This window comes from Callithrix jacchus, chromosome 6, assembly GCF_049354715.1.
Source record: "Callithrix jacchus isolate 240 chromosome 6, calJac240_pri, whole genome shotgun sequence".
In the NCBI taxonomy this organism is placed as follows: Eukaryota; Metazoa; Chordata; class Mammalia; order Primates; family Cebidae; genus Callithrix; species Callithrix jacchus.
The window spans coordinates 109594607-109611663 of record NC_133507.1 but is presented as its reverse complement, the minus strand read 5'-3'; the positions used below and the strand labels follow the sequence as shown (position 1 = coordinate 109611663).

Here is a 17057-nt window from a genome sequence, read left to right as displayed (position 1 = left end):
GTACCCCAAGTTAGTAAACACAGGCTCAGGCCAGACCAGAAGTATTTTATTTCCCTCTGCAATGACTGGAAAAAGCTGCTCTAATTTCTTTTCCTCTTGTCCTCTCCATTCCTGCCCTGCGTACCCTGCCACCCACCCACCCAGTGAATTACCCAAGTATTCCAATTCTTACTTTACAAACTGCACCTGCACCTGTTCCCCAGTTCCAATGCTATTTGTTTTATATCTGAAGGAGAGGCATTAGCACAACCTCCATGCCAGCCTCCCCTTCCTCCAACCTACTTGTTACTAACAAGGGAGGCTGATAACAACAGCTCTGACCATGAGAGCCCCCTTCCATGCCCTCCTTTCTCTGCACAATAAAGTCTGAATGCCTTTGCAGAGCACTGGATATCCTCTGTAATATTCTCCCAATGGACCTTTCTTGGTTCCCTTGCCTCCCTCGGCTACACTTATGAAAACCTCCTCAGATGGTCTATTTACTGTTTCTAGCCCACTATCTTTGTCTTCCTACAGTCTTATCTGGTTCACACCATTCCTCCTTTCTGGAATGCTCTCCATCTATTGAAGTCAAACCTGTGCTTCCAGACTAAGGCCAAGGTGATTTTCCACACAACATTCTGGCTCATCTCAGCTAGAAATGGTCTCTCCTTCTTATGAATATTAAGCACACTCAATCTGTAAAGCACTTATCAAAACTATTCATAACAAAATTAAATAAATGTCTTATCCTTACAGATACAGGTTTTATCATTTTGAGAACAAAGATCCATAGGCTATACCATTTAAAATTTTTCATATTTTCTCTTATCACATCATCTTGTATATAATAGGCACTCAATAATGCATTCAATGAATTATCTACAAATAAAGCTAGGGAGCAATTTTCCTAATTCCAAATATTTATATAGGGTTTATCATTTATGGAAGGCATGCCCTATGCAAGGCTTATAGTCTACGGAATCATTTGGGAAAAAAAGTAAGAAAATTAATGAGAAAGATAAGCCACATATTCAAGTCTTACATATGATTGATTAGAGCAGGCAGCTGATTTTAAGGGCATTAGCTAAAACTAGAAATTTCTTAGGTGGAATGATTTACTTATTTCTCCCACTGGAAAGTAGGCTATGTGACTCTTATATCAAGCAAAAGGTAGAGAACTTTAGAATATTAGCCACAAGACCTTAGCTCTGACACTGATCACTGGCGATAATAACTGTGGAAGTGTAAAGAAAAAAAATCCACAGATTCAGGTCAAATCTCTCTTAGAAATGGATGAATGACATACATAATCATTCCTAAGTGACAATGAGGTTTAAGTTATATTAATTTGTTTTAAGACTCAATTTTTTACTATTAAGGACATCCCGCAAAAATAAAATCTTGGTAGACTAAATGAGTAACCAGTGGCCACACAACCCTCCATGAGCCTCAATTCCCTCTCCTCCTGCATGGGAAGGCATCTAGAATTCTAATCTGTGTTTGTTCCACTTGTTCCTTTCAGCTTCTAGCCAATACAGTGCTTCCAATCTCACCAAGCTTCGGAGAGGTCTCTACAAGGCTGCTGCAGGGAGTTCATTAGTCTTAGCTCGCATCCTTTTTACTTCATTACCTTGTCAACATTGACATTTATAAAACTGGCCCAGATTCCCCAGGCAAAGGGCAAACAAATCAATAGCAGTGCCATTGGCAAGGAAGAGGGATATCAGGCAAAGAAAATCAATAGGCAGCAGGGTTGTATGATCTTATTAAAAATAGCTGCTGTTTTCAAATACCACTAGGTGCCAGACACCTCACAGGCATTATCTCATAGCTTCAAAACAAATCAATAAAGCCAGTATTACTACTCCTACTTTACAGATGAGGAAACCAAGTCTCAGGGAGGTGATGTTAGTCATGACAGAGCTAGGAAGAGATCTTTCTATGGTTTGAGCTCAGCACTGTCTGACTCCCAACCCATTCATTTCCCATCTCACTGCCACACATCCTCGTGAGGAAAATCACTGTAAGAGGAAGCAGGAGACACTCACCCAAGCCTTGAAGGCAGCTAGCTACATGACATTGGGCCCAGTCATGTGTAGTATGATAACTTTTCAGGTAACCACAGCTCTAATATTTATACATTTACATACATGACTGTTGTGCATGTGCCTGTGTGTTTTCCTTCAACAAACATTGTGGAACATATAATATGTGCCTGCTATTACAGTAGCAGGAAAGATAAAACCATAAATGAGACTGGGGACCCGTCTTTGGAACCTCATGGCTATCGCATGCTGAGAAGGGCAGAGGGACAGAGGGGATATCCAGAGTCTTTGAGGATCAGACTAGGTTTCATGATTTTAAGCTTGACTGACTCACAAAGTATCACATGGTTATAACTCATTAGGCAGCTCCACCCCTGAGAAAGTAAATTTAAATAATTTCAGGTAGGCTTTGGCCTAGTTAACTCTTTTTAGATGATTTTATCAAAAGTTAATATTGTCAGCCAGGTGCGATGGCTCATGCCTGTAATCCCAGCACTTTGGGTGGCCTAGGTGGGTGGATCACTGGAGGTCAGGAGTTTGAGATTGCCTGGTCAATATGGTAAAAACCCATCTTAATTAAAAACACAAAAATTAGCCAGGCATGGTGGCATGAGCCTGTAGTCTCAGCTACTTGGGAGGCTGGGATAGGAGAATCACTTGAACTCAGGAGGCAGAAGTTGCAGTGAGCTGAGCTTGCACCTTGGCAACAGAGCAGGACTCCAACTCCAAAAAAAAAAATGTAAATAATGTCCATGTCACCACCTCCGCTGTTTACCAATCATCAATTAAAGTCAAGTTGACACCTTGCCTTATCCATTCATTCCCCTAGAATGGGAGAGAGGAATAAAATTTAAGCTTTGTTAGGTAAAGAATAGAATACCTTTAGCTGAAAGACAATTAGAGTCCAAATGGAAAAATGCTTGGTTGGATGAAGTGGCTTCTTATGTTATTATTATGACTGGTGTTACAAACCCTACTGAGCTTGTATTAAATGTCAGGCATCATGCTAGTCACATCATCTGCATTACCACCAGACTTCCCTTCTATAATTGTCGTAATAACATGTACATGTATTCTAACTGAGAAAACTGAAGTTTGGAGAATTTAGTAATTTGTTCAGGTCACATTAGTAAATAGTGAAGTCATGATTTGAACCCAGAGCCGATTCCAAAGCCTGACTTATAAGAAAAATGCTATTCTTTCTCCATGATTAAAGCCTTCCTCATTCTACTTCTGCTTTTAAGCCCACCAACTCTGAAAAGACAACTTTTTGACACAAAGCTTCTCATCAGAAAAAGGAACAATGCATTGTGTGAAATACTTTATGCTAGTCTTTAAAAACCAAAATGTGGCAGGATTTGTTGGAAGTCTGGAATCCAGACACTTACTGGTTACATGATATTGGGAAAGTCACTGAACCTCTGTGATTCAATTTTATCATCTATAAAAGTAGAAATAATAATGGCGCTTATCTCCCTGGGTAATGATCAGGAAAAAAATGAATTAATGTAAGGAAAGAGTCTGGACTTAGCATACAGAAAGATATTATCAAATAATAATAATAACAGGAATTACTAGTTTTTATGATTCTATTAGTTTTAGTATGCCATAAACATTATACAATTTTTAGTATTATTTGGTTACAGTGAAGAAAACCTACCATTTAGCATAGCCTACACCGGATATTGCAAAACCTTGGAAAACTTGAATACTACCAACAGATCCCACCCAAACAACTTTTCTTTGAAAGGATTTTTAAGGTATGCAGAATCTTTAGAACAAGGACAGTTTTTTGTTGTGGTGGGTTTTTGTGTTTTTTGTTTCACACATTGTGTGGCCATAGTAATGCTCAATATAGTTTTTTGCTTGAGAAGAACTAATTTGAAGTTTCTATCAATAAGAGTCATATCATGTGACTTCTGGGCCACCACACAAAACATCTTTTGCTATCACAGTCAGGCAAAGATATGGAAAGTGTGGCATTTCTTTGAAGGCCACCCCTTTTTGAAGGAGATTACTAACAGCTCCTCCCAGCCAAAGAGAGTCTGCATTTGAAAACCACTTATCATTGATATATATTTTTTGCTTCATTTATCTTTTAACACACTAGTATAGACAGAACAGGCAAGTGATGATACAAAATGAGTAACTCAAGGGCATTCTGTTTAAAGAGTGGTTTCATTCTTAGAAAAAATTAACAACTTTTACAGAACAGCACAGATCATGGAGCAGGCTGGCAGAGCTATCACGAAGTGATTCATTTAACACACAGAAATAAAATTGCATCTTAAATCAGTAGATAACACACATTCCTGCTGCATGAGGAGAAACTAAATCATCTATTAAATTTCTCCATGGGGAAAAAATATAGCTTGTTATTGCAAAAGGCAAAAATAACAAAAATCCCATATAACCCAGTTGCAATTCAATGCTGGTTATCTACAAAGTAGAAAATAGAAGACCTGCATGTTTGGGAAGTTGGGATGATTATTGAAACCTGATATTTCAAGATATTCTAAAACACACCATTTATTTCATGATGCAGCACGTCAGATTAGATTAATGAATCTAAAATACTTTGTTACCCAAAGAGACAGTATCATTAAAAGTTATCTAGACAGAACGTAAGACAATTACACACAATGTTAGAATTTGAGTCTGGAAGACGCTGTGGTTTGGAGATTTAGTATTTACTGAAGAATGACATAAGACCATAAACAAAATGAAAGAGAATTTGAGAAGCCTATGCATTTAAAATGAAATAATTTTTTAGAGGAGTCACTTTGGAAGCTATAAACTTGTTCTAAAGAAGATAACATGCATTTGTTTATTAAAAGAGCATACCTCAACTATTATTTTTCCTACTGCAACATATTTGTACTGCTTATACACACTGGCACAATCCTTTCCCTAAATCAGCCATAATTCCTAGCCCACGGCTATAACTACACCTTCTTCTCTCCTCTTAAAAGAGGGAGAGCAAAATGCAAAGGGCAAAAAGCGGTGGTATTACAAGATCATTGTTTATTTTTCTCTGTCTCTGGTAAGAACTGCTCAACTTGCTTCTGAGAAGTAGCCTTCACCTGTTCTCAACCTACGCGATTAACATTGAACTCACCCCTTCGTGCTCCTCACAGCCATAGCTGGGTGAATAATTTGGCCATGGCCATGTAGTAGATCCTAATCACCGGAACACTGTCATGGTCTGGGATTGGTCCTTGAAAACTCAATCCCAGGACTTAAGGAAAGTTTTCTGGAACTTTTAAAAATGGAAGGTTTTCGTTCCACGTGGGATGTTGAACTGCTACTACTTAACTCTGGAGTGGATGATGTCACCTTCATTACCACTGAAATCTTGGCTGCAAATGAAGCCCCTTCAAGAGGTATGCAGTCAAATATGGGGTAAGAAATAGATAGATTTGAAAAAACTGAATCATAGTATTTGAGATTCTGAAGCCAGATGTACCTGAACAGATCTTACACGTTAAAACTTCTATTTTCACCAACTATTATTTTCTTCTCTTGTCATTGTTTAAGCTGATACGAGTTTGATATACCATTGAACAGCACTAATGGTTAATGAGTCACACTGGATTCTGTAGGACTCACCGTGGTTCAGAGTTGCTTTTCTGGAGCACAGTTGAGCACCTTTTGGGAAGTCACACTTACAGTTACCTCGACAGACACATTAACAAAAAAGAAAAAAGAAAAAAAAAACCCTAACAGTTCTTTTTTATGTTTCTACAACCTTGAAAATAATAAAAAGCAATCATTGGAGTATATGCTACATACCAAATATTTTGCATATAATGTGTTGTGAAACCTTTACACAGCTTTGTAAATTAATTGAATGAATTAAGTATTACTACCCTCATTCTACCGATAAGGAACCACAAACAGGTTAGATAACTTCACCGAGGTTACACAACGGTTAACTACCTGAGAGTTGCAAACAGGGGTCAATTTGTCTCCAAAAAGCTGAGCATCTTCCACTCTAGAATTTTGCTTTCTAGTTTAGCATTGACTGCCAGATTTGAATAATAAGAAGGACCTGTGTCCAAAATCAAAAAGAAATTAGAGTACAGTCTTCCAAAGTGAGCATTTTGAAGTACACACCTTTCATTTATACGCATAAATTCTTCTGTGCTTTCTGTAAATGGCAGCCATAACTCACCCTCTGCAAGATGCTTGTAAAGTGATTTTATGTGAAATCATTCAGGGTATTCGTTCAATGATACTGTAATGCTGCAGAAGACACAGTAGGCTCAAAGTTTAAACCTGAGGGATTGGAGAGAATTAAAGAACCCTCTTCTATAGATGCAATCAGAACTCATTTTAACAGGTCAAAAGCATGTGTGAATGCTCATAGATAGCTCTGCAATTTACAGATTAGCTGTAAATTTCATGCACCTTGAGAACAAATTCTTTCAAGTTTTGTATTTTTTGTCAGAGGCAAGTAAATATTTAAAGCTAGATGGGCAAACAGCCATTGGAGCAGAAGAATAATGCTTCTGGCAGGTGTGAGCTTTGGCCTATCACACTGTCAAGCTGCATTTGCTATCAGCTAATCAGCATGCCATGAGTGCGAATTCCATTTTAATGTCTCTTCGGAATTTGGTAGCAACAGTTTAAAGGCAGTACTATAATTCTTTTCCACCTAAACTTTAACCTGTTTCCATATTTTTAAAAGTACCTACTTCTTAATTCTGCAGACTGGTAAGAAGTCTTCTCTCATTAAAATAATAATAATTCTTAATTTTAACAAACAACAGTAGTTTTTGCTTTGAATTCAAATTTTGATATATGTTGGAAGAGTAAAAAAGGAGACATCAGGACCAGGAAAAAGTAAGTTAAAAGCAAAAAAGGCAGAGTTTCCTTTAGAAGTTTCAAGGTTTTTCAATTCGTAAGTCTGTATGGCTGTCTATGATCTTGTGATATGGCCAAGTTAGGCAGAGACTTAGAAGTAACAGTGATAAAGTACATGGTGTTTGAATCTGAGGCATACACATCTATACTTTCAAATAAAATAAGTAATTTTCCAGAAACATTATTGCTTCCAAATGGGTTACTTCCCTCAATATGTGCTTTTTCCCTCTTTAACGTTATTTATCTTAAATTCACTGACGCAATAGGCCACAACCACGTAATCTCTCTTGAAAGTTAAGAAATGACAGTAAGCCGAAGAACTAACTTTGCAATATCCCATGACTTAACAGATTTGAGCATCAACATTACGATAGAAGCAACAGTGAAGTTTTAATGTAGATAATTATATCTGCTATTTTTCACGGGCCAGTATCTACATCATGCAAACCTTCAGGAAACAAACAAACAAACAAAAACTGCTTTCTTCATCACAGTATCTGTAGCACCATGGGTGGTATAGAGGGTACACTGAACCACTGTCCTCTTCAATAAGCAGTTTGTCCTTTTTTGCACAAAAGGAAAATGAGCAAACTTGCTTTTGCTTTGCAATGAAACGGTATTAGCGGTACTGAGGAAAACTGACACACTAGCTTTACTACATATTTTTTCTTTTCATATCTACCATGAAAAATGCTTCCTAGTCTTTGATTCACAGTTAAAATAGCCAAAGCATTTTTTTCTAAAATTGTAAAGTTCAGATGCATGTATCATTAATTCCATGTATCCATTTTATTTTATTTTATTTATTTATTCATTTATTTTTTGAGGCGGAGTTTCGCTCTTGTTACCCAGGCTGGAGTGCAATGGCGCAATCTCAGCTCACAGCAACCTCCGCCTCCTGGGTTCGAGCAATTATCCTGCCTCAGCCTCCTGAATAGCTGGGACTACAGGCGTGCGCCACCATGCCCAGCTAATTTTTGTATTTTTAGTAGAGACGGGGTTTCACCTTGTTGACCAGGATGGTTTCAGTCTCTTGACCTCGTGATCCACCCGCCTTGGCCTCCCAAAGTGCTGGGATTATAGGTGTGAGCCACTGCGCCCGGCCCCCATGCATCCATTTTAATACCATCTCTTCCTGTTTTCTCTATCCCTACTCTACTCTCTTTCTGATGAATGAGGTTTGTTTTCCTTGTTCCAAAGGTCCCCTAGGATTAGTGTCCTTTCTTAATAATAAGCCTGGATGTTCATATTGTCTCCCTTTACCTTCTGCTAGGACCTTTCATAGACCATAGGGTTGAAGTTCAGTGTTGGTCCAAATCCTCCCATCTGTTCAACAGCAGTTGAAATGGGAAGAAAGCCCAGTAGGCAGATGTCGCCCATCCTTAGAACAATGAAGATATTTTAGTGGCTCTTTGATATGGTTTGTATCTGTGTCCTTACTCAAATCGCATGTTTAATTGTCATCTTTAATGTCGTAGGTAGGACCTGGTGGTTGGTGATTGGCTCATGATGGAGGATTTCTCGTGAATGGTTTAGTACCATCCACTTGCTGATGTCTTTGCCATAATGAGTGAGTTGGTGCGATAAAATTGTTTAAAAGTGTGTGGCATCTTCCCCCTCTGTCTTCATCCTGCTCTGATCATGTGGCATGCCTGCTCCTCCTTCGCCTTCTACCATGACTGTAAGATTCCTGATACTTCCCAGAAGCTGAGCAGATGCCAGCATCAGGCTTCTTGTACTCTTTGTAGAACGGTAAGTGAATTGAACCTCTTTTCTTTATAAATTACCCAGTCTCAAGTATTTATGGCAATGCAAAAATGGACTGATACAGTATTATTCCTCGATCTTAATATAGTTCTTTTTTACCTGATAATTACAAAGCACCAGAAATAAAATATCAGGTTGTCTTAAGTACCTTGCTTTAACATTTTGATTCCCCATTATTATTGTTGGCTTAGATAAAAGAATGAAGGGTCATATGAATGCTACACACAGTGGTAAGATTTAACAAAGAATTTTTTTTTTTTTTTTAACAAGAGGATGTTATTGGAGCTTCCATTACACAAAGTAAGTGCCCTGAAAAAGGTCTTGGCTTTGTGGTCAGTAAGCCCAAATTTTCCCTCTTTCCAAGGGTGTTATAATTCGGTTAATGATTTAATAGTATCAACATTTCTGCTAAGACTCCAACCAGAAGACTGATCTCATTCAGGTATGGAGCTCAAATTTATATCTCTTCTCTGTTCAGTAAAAAGGTGAGAAATTAAAATTATCCTAAATTGGTAGTACCTCCTTGCACCTGGTGAAGTAAAAAAAAAAAAAAAAAAAAAAAAAAAAATATATATATATATATATATATATACACCTTATTTTGAGGAAAGTGTCTTGATTTTTAATTCTTAGAGTTGTCGCAAATGAATTACAATCAATATGAACACACACACATGCACACACACACACACAGCATAAGGAAACAAGCTACTGCAGGAAAAAGTTAGAAAACAGCAAGTTATAGACTGGGACCCTTACATTCTTCAGATGTTGGAATTATCATAAACTGTTTAATAACTATTAACGAAGTGCCTGAAGACAAAAAAAGATGGAAACAAACAAAAGAGCAGAGACAACATATTATCTTTAATAATAGGCATGCTTTAAAAATAACAAAATATTATTTTTCAAAATAAAATATAAAATCAATAAGAAACAATTCATTGCATATGATTAGACATAAAGAGAGAACTAGAGAATGTGATGATAAAGCCAAATGAACTGCCCAGAATGCAACATGTTATATCAAAGAATACAAATTATAAAAAGAGGATAAGAAATATGATGATGGAATTAGCAAGTCTAAGTTTATATAATTCAAATCTAACTGAATTGAGTAGATAGAATAGGAGGAAGTAAGATTTGATATGTTGAGAGTTTTTAAGAACTGATAACAGATACATATGAATAAGAAATATGAATTGGATACATACATACATATGAACTAATGAACAGGAAACATAAAAATATCAAGTAAGAGAATTTTTAAAGAAATCTACAAGCAGACACCTGATGACAAAACTGCAAAACACCAAAGAAAAAGAGATGACTTTAAACCAACTTGTAGGTGGCAGGCATGGGGGGTGGTCAGAGCACCTTTAAAACAAGACAGATGGACAGCAGACTTCTCAAGAGCCACCAGGGAAGCCAGAAAACAAGAGGACACTGATGTGCCAGTGAGTCTTTGAAACTGGCTCTTCAGGAGGAAGAGGTAGGAAACGTCTTGGCTTTTAGCATTTCTGATATCCACAGTGTAAACCCTCCTAATACAGCTGATTTCAAGCTGGCATCCTGCCTCCATGGAAGGTTGCAGAGTTGGGGAGAGACATATATACCTGGCCCTTATGGGCAGGTGCCATTGGCTCCATCACACCTCTGACCGATTTCTCAACATCTGATGGAAAATATTCTTCAACATTTAGTTGAAGATTTAGCAAAGTTATCTTCCAAGATTAAAGGTAAAATAAAAACCTTCTGTTCAGAAAAAAAATTATATATATATATATGAATTACAATCAATATAATGAAGATATATATATATACATATATATACGTATATACATTTTATATATATACGTATATATATAAAATGAAGGTACCCTTAAACAGAAATGAATTCAAAAGAATTTACTTCCAAAGAAGAAAATAAAATCTGGCAGAAAATAGAAAAGTCTGAGAAAAAGGAGGAAATGAGGAATATATAAACTGTGTCTGTGTTAATAAATAAAAAATAAACAGTATGTAAAAATATAACGATGATTATTATTAGGAGGCAGAATGGAATCAGAAATAAATAACTCAATCTAGGATCAGTGTTGATCAGTGTTCTTCCAACTGCCATTTGAGAAACTAAAATGGACATTACTTTGACCCTCCTGCAGCTAGGTTTCTGGATCCACACTACATCTGGAAATTATAAATCCTTTATGAAGCTGGAAGTCCGTAGCAGGAGTCATTTTTCTGCCTTTTCAGCTCTTTCTACTGACAAGCAAAAGCAGGAGACCATGATGCCTCTCTACAGCCACTTTTCAGAGACCTCCTTCTTCTCCTTATGAATTTGCATGCAGTAGGGGGCACAGGGAAGTCATTCCAAAAGATCCCAAGAAGAACCTACACTGTAAGTGCTATGACAATTTTGTAAGCAACTAACCTACTGTGTTAAATGTGTTTCTACTTAAAATGCCTAGAGTTATTCATGTTTTCTGCACTGTACTGTGATAGAGAGAGTTAGAAAGCAAATGGTAGAATCACAGGAAAAGTTGGATACCTAAAAAATAGGGGAGCAGAAACAAGTCCGAGTACAAGTAGCCCCACAATGTAAAAGGGCCTACATTTGCCTCTATGAAAAAACATGGATGGACAGATTGGGTATGTAAAATAAATTTAGCAGTATGTCCTTCACAAGATCATCTGTAAAGCTTAAAGAAAAAGAACATTGAAAGAAAAAAGAATGGGAAAAGAGGTCAGGCAAACACCCAGTTAAGTGAGGCTGTAATCGGCATATTAATAATAGGCAAAATAAATTTAAGCATAAAAAGACATTACTAAAGTTTAAAAAGATCACTAAGTGTGATAAAACGTTCACTTCCTCAAGTAGCTATAAAAATTTCAATCTTGCATGCATGTTTGAAAAAAAAAAGCCTTGGTTTCAGATCTCAGATATTACGGGATGAAAAGGCTACAGATAGGAATCCTTAAACACCCGAATGAAAATTATGTATTCATTTATTTTAATAAAGCCCACTGGAAAGGTATGAACTAGAACATACCTGTGACTTTGCCTAGGGTGAGTGACCTTATAACCTTGAACTCCACTTCTGGAGAGAAGTTATAACTGAGTCGAAGCTGCTGGTCCATCTGCAAGAAATCAGAAAACAAAGTCACATTAGCAGAGGACTGCAGATAAGAAGAATAAAATGATCCCATCTGGAAATAGCTTGAAAAAACTCACACAGACAGCAGACCACCCCCACCCCGCCCTGCCCTGCCCGAGGTTTTCTCTCAGGAGAGATGAGTCAGGTCTCCCTGATTCTCCCACAATGCACATAAAATACCCTTCTCTTTCTTTGTGAAATAAGGGCTTTCACACAAGTCTTCTCCCTGGGAAACTGTATACAGCTTCTTACAGGTATTTATCTCCCCATGGAGATTTTCTCACCAAATTCTTTGCTGCAAACCAGCAAATCAATGAAACCTGCTCAGGAACTTGCTGTGCAAAATTGACATTAATAGGAAGCAGGAACTCATTTTTTATTTTTCCCTCTTGCTTTCAGCTTATTGTTAGGGCCATCATTGCCCCTACTGTTTCATAATTCTGACCTGATCTCATTTAGCTGTGGGCAGAGAAATTATCCTGGGCAAGGCTTGCAATTTGACAAAACATGTGGTCCTGGGGAGGAGAGGGTAGTTGAACAGTTGCATCCAACATGGACGGTTGATAATCCCATCTTGCAGGGGTGAGCAAAAGCCACCGCTGGAAAACTTTAATAAGACCTTATTTCTATGTCCATGCTTTAATGATCTCCTTGCTTCACCCACTGCTAATTTCAGCTCCAACTGTTCTGTCCCCTCCAGATTCCTAGGCAGGCCTCTCCATCCATCCCCACTTACTCAAGCTAGACAAATCCTATTGGTTTCTTCCAGACTCTGCTCTGACTATGCATAGGATGCTATTCCTGGAAAGAATCTTCATTATTTTACCATTCACCTGTAAGAAGAGGAGACTAAGATCCCACTGGCCATTTGCCTGACTTTGCACAGCTTCAGTGCAACCCAGCAGGGACTCATACCTAACCTCCCATCTGCCCTGCCATGACTTTCCTTTGGCACCTCTGGTCTGCTCAGAATGACTGTCCACTGTTGCCTTACATTCTCACTGAATGTGAGAGGAGGGAGATAGGAAAACATTCCAGAGGAGGGAGATAGGAAAGAAAATGTGTTAAGTAAATACATTATGTTGGAAGTTAGGTGCTGAGAGGAAAAAAAAAAAAACAGGCAAGGAAAACGGGGAGTGTCGGGTTGAAGTCAAGGAAATAGATTGCTGTATTAAATAAGCTAATCAGAGATGGCCTCAATGAGAATGACTTTTTGAGTTATTTGAGTCCATAAGCAAGTACAAGAATTGGACATACATGTATATAAGGAATAGCATTCTAGGCAAAGTAGTGAGTCCAAGGGCTCTGCAAATAACAAGGAGACCAAAGCGGTACAACTAAGTTCAGAGGGCATGTGATAGATGAGGTTAGAGAAGCAACCAGGAAAGGAGCAGCGGTGTCAGATTATGGAGATCCTTATAAGCCACTGGAAGGCCTCTGACTTTTTCTCTGCACAAGAAAGGAAACCATTGAGAGGGTGTGGACAGAAGGATGCCAAGATCTGACTATTCCTTCACCAGGATGACTCTGACTGTTGAGGATAGGCACCTGGGGAACATAAAGAGGAACAAGGAGATGTCAATCAAAAGGTAACTGTAAACAGATAATCCAAGCAAAGGACAAGGATGGCTTAGGGAAAGGTAGATGCTACTGATCCATGGGTGCTGCACAGAAGAGAACGAAAAATAAAAAGAGAATACCACAATTTCCAGACTGAGTACTTGAAAAATGAAGCTGCCACTAACTTGGATGTGCTTATGGGGGACTAGGTCATTGTTTCAGGGGGGACTTCCTAATGGGTCACTTTTAACTATTTATTTAAGTGTTCCGACATCTGACAGACATTCATATAGATATGCCCTGTAGGTAGTTGGTATAAGGTCTGGAATCCAGGAACAAGATTAGTGTTAGATATGCATTAGGGATTGATTCATCAGCATAAACATGAAATTTAAAGCTGTGAGATGGAACAAGATGAGTATGGAGTGAGTGTAGATCAAAAGCAGAAGTGGGAGGAGTCCTGGAGTGTTCTAATGGGTAGAGTTTTGAAAGATGATGGGAAACCAGCAAAGACAAGAGTGAGCAACTCTAACACAAGCAGAAGGATCAAAGGCGAGAGTTGTATTCTGCAAGCAGTAAAGACTTAAGTTGCAAGAGCGGGAAGGAATCCCTATGTCAGTTGCCGATGAGAGGGCAAGAAAAGGTAACACTGAGATACGACCACTGGATTTTGCAAGGTAAGAACACTGATGCTTTGAGAAGTACGATTTTGCTGCAGCACAGAGACAAAACTCTTTCAGTAGAGGTATACGAAAAAGGTAGGAAAAATTTGAAGAACAGCTGTATAAACAACAGTTCCAAAAATTTGGTCAAGAAAATGACAAAGAGAATGGAACAGTATAAGAAGTCAGATAAGAGAAAGGTTTCCTCTCTTTACCCAGAGATAGGCTGGCTTGTTTGCTTGTTTCGCTGGTGTTATCATTGTATATTAGTTCTTAATGCATGTAATAATTATTTGTTTTATGCTTCGGGGAGCCATCCAGTAGAGCTGGAAAAAATGATGAAAGAGAGGGAGAAGGGAGCATGCCAGAGTGATTTTCTTCAGTAGGATATCAGATCTGGCCCACAGGTAGTAAAGTCAGGCCTTAGCTAGAACCATGAACTATCCAGGAGGGAAAGAGAGTGCAAACAAAGGTGTGGCAGGTAGGTAATGTGCTTTTAAAAATGTGAGGGTATTCTCTTCTGAAGGTTACATTTTTTACAAGAAATGTGAAAGCAAAGTCATCCTCTGAGAGTGAAGACAAACTGGCAATTGTTAGCAGGGTAAGTAAAGAGGAGAAAGTATAAAATGGTCCGCTAGGAGAACAGAAAAAATTAAAAAACATGGAGTGATTACTGGGCAGATGCAGGGGCTTGCTGGTGGTGATGGTTCTAAAGGGGATGATCTGGACTCTGCCTATTTTGATTGGGATCTGCCATCATCTGCTGCTGGCCCTTTATATGGAGCCCACTGTGATCTCATGCAGTGCCTCCCGCACAAATGCTTTCAGATAGCTTTAGCCTGCACTCACATGGACCCTCGTCTTCAGTGCTCTCCTCTTTCATGTGGCCAACTCCTATTCATCTTCAAGACTCAGCTTACTCCTAACCTCCTCCAGGAAGTAAGTACTGATGCCAGGGTGTGATCAATACCCTCTTCAGTATCATCTGTGGGTGATTCTGCCACAGCCCTTCCCACAGCCTATTGTGATTTCCTCTTTTCTTGTGTGTCTTCCTCACTTTAATGCAGCCCAGGGATTGGCAAACCGGAGCAGACATTAGTATCACCTGCTGCTTTCCCCTTTTCTATAGACTCTGATTTAGTAGATGTGGTGTGGAAACCACAAATCTCCATTTCTTTTCTTTTCTTCTTTTTTTGAGATGGAGTTGCTCTGTCTCCCAGGCTGGAGTACAGTGGTACTATCTCTGCAATTCTCTTACCTCAGCCTCCTGAGTAATTGGGATTACAGGCACACACCACCACACCCGGCTATGTTGTAGTTTTAATAGAGATGGGGTCTTGCCATGTTGGCCAGGCTGGTCTTCAACTCCTGATATCAGGTGATCTGCCCACCTCAGCCTTCCAAAGTGCTGGGATTTGAGGCATGAGCCACCACACCAGGCCAAGAATCTGCATTTCTATTTTTTTTTCTTGAGATGGAGTCTCACTCTGTCACCCAGGCTGGAGTACAATGGCATGATCTTGGCCCACTGCAACCCTCCTGCTTTCAAGCAATTCTTCTGCATCAGCCTCCTGAGTAGATGGGACTACAGGTGAGCACCACCATACCTGGCTAATTTTTGTATTTTTAGTAGAGACGGGCTTTCACTATGTTGGTCTGACTGGTCTTGAACTCCAGATCTCGTGATCCACTTGCCTCAGCCTCTCAAAGTGCTGGGATTACAGGTGTGAGCCACTGAGCGTGGACCAAGAATATGCATTTCTAATAGGGTCCCAAGTGATGCTGATGCTGGTGGGACATGGGAAGCACAGCTTGAGAACCATTATCTAGTTCTTCCAAGTCTGTGGACAACTGTGATTTGTAACTATCTTTCCAACACTAGGTACTACACTGGCACAGGGAGAAGCTTAGAAAAGTTTGATAGAGTAGCCAAGGCACATTGGCTGAGGGGGAGAAAGTAAGGATGGTACCTGAATGGTAAGCTCTCTTCCCTCTCGGTTAATCTTCAAGTGGTGCATCCTCCTGTTGGCAAAGTTCTCCGCATCAATGGTGAATATATGGGATTCTTCCTTGCTCAACTGATAGCGAACCTGTAAGCTTCCTTGAAAGAAAAATATTAGAAATTAGAATGTATAGCAGTACCTATAAAATGCAAAGATATAATCAGGTTGTCTTTTAATTGATTATGAGGCCTCCAAGTCTTAATCCTTCCATTAGTCAAATTTTAAAAATATATTACATATGTTTATCAGGGTCCATACAGATAATTCTGAAGACAGCTGCAAAATTAAAGAGAGAGAGAGAGAGAGAGAGAGAGAGAGAGAGAGAAAGAGAGTGTGTGTGTGTGTGTTTGTATGTGTTCGTGTGTGCGTGTGTGACAGAGAGACAGAGAGAGAGAGAGAGAGGGAATGAGAGAGAGAGAATATTAGTTCACAATGCAAAATGGCCACTTCGGAGAGATTTGTTAAAGAAAACAAAATTACAGCTAGATGGGAGGAATAAATTCTAGTGTTCGATAGCACTGTGATGTTTTGATTCAAATAGCTAGGAAGGAGAATACTGAATGTTCCTCAAACAAAGAAATGATAAATGTGTGAGATGATGGATGTGCTAATTATCCTCATCTGATCACCATACATGTATGTATTAAAATATCACTATGTATCTTATATATATATATATATATATATATATACATATATATATATATGACTATTATGTCAATTAAAAGTAAAAGTTTAAAAATGTTTGAAAGACACTCCATATTTAAAAATTGCCATAGAGGCAACAAGTGGTTAAGCGGCCACTTTATCTCAAACACTATGACAGGCACTTTTCCTCATCTGATCCTCTCCCCAGAGTCACTGGCTGTGAGAGTTGAGCCGAGTAGCCCAAGGGCACTCTGCTTGCCATCCTTTTCTGTCGGTAGAGTTCATCTGGTCTGAAGTCATTAGAGTCCAGCACGCAAAATGACAGGAGCTCTTCCCTTGGATGTGTGTGGGAACGGAAAATAATAGGAA

At 38.8% G+C, this 17057-nt stretch overlaps 1 protein-coding gene across 1 annotated transcript in view; it reads right to left on the bottom strand.

Annotated features, from left to right (window-relative positions):
* CNTNAP5 (contactin associated protein family member 5) overlaps window positions 1-17057 on the bottom strand; it is an 875887-nt gene that overhangs the window by 45535 nt on the left and 813295 nt on the right. The window contains exons 20-21 of the mRNA XM_008999044.5: window positions 16008-16138; window positions 11711-11798 (exon numbers count right to left, since the gene is read on the bottom strand). Coding sequence (XP_008997292.1) covers window positions 11711-11798; window positions 16008-16138 — 219 coding nt within the window. The remainder of the gene's footprint in view (window positions 1-11710; window positions 11799-16007; window positions 16139-17057) is intronic.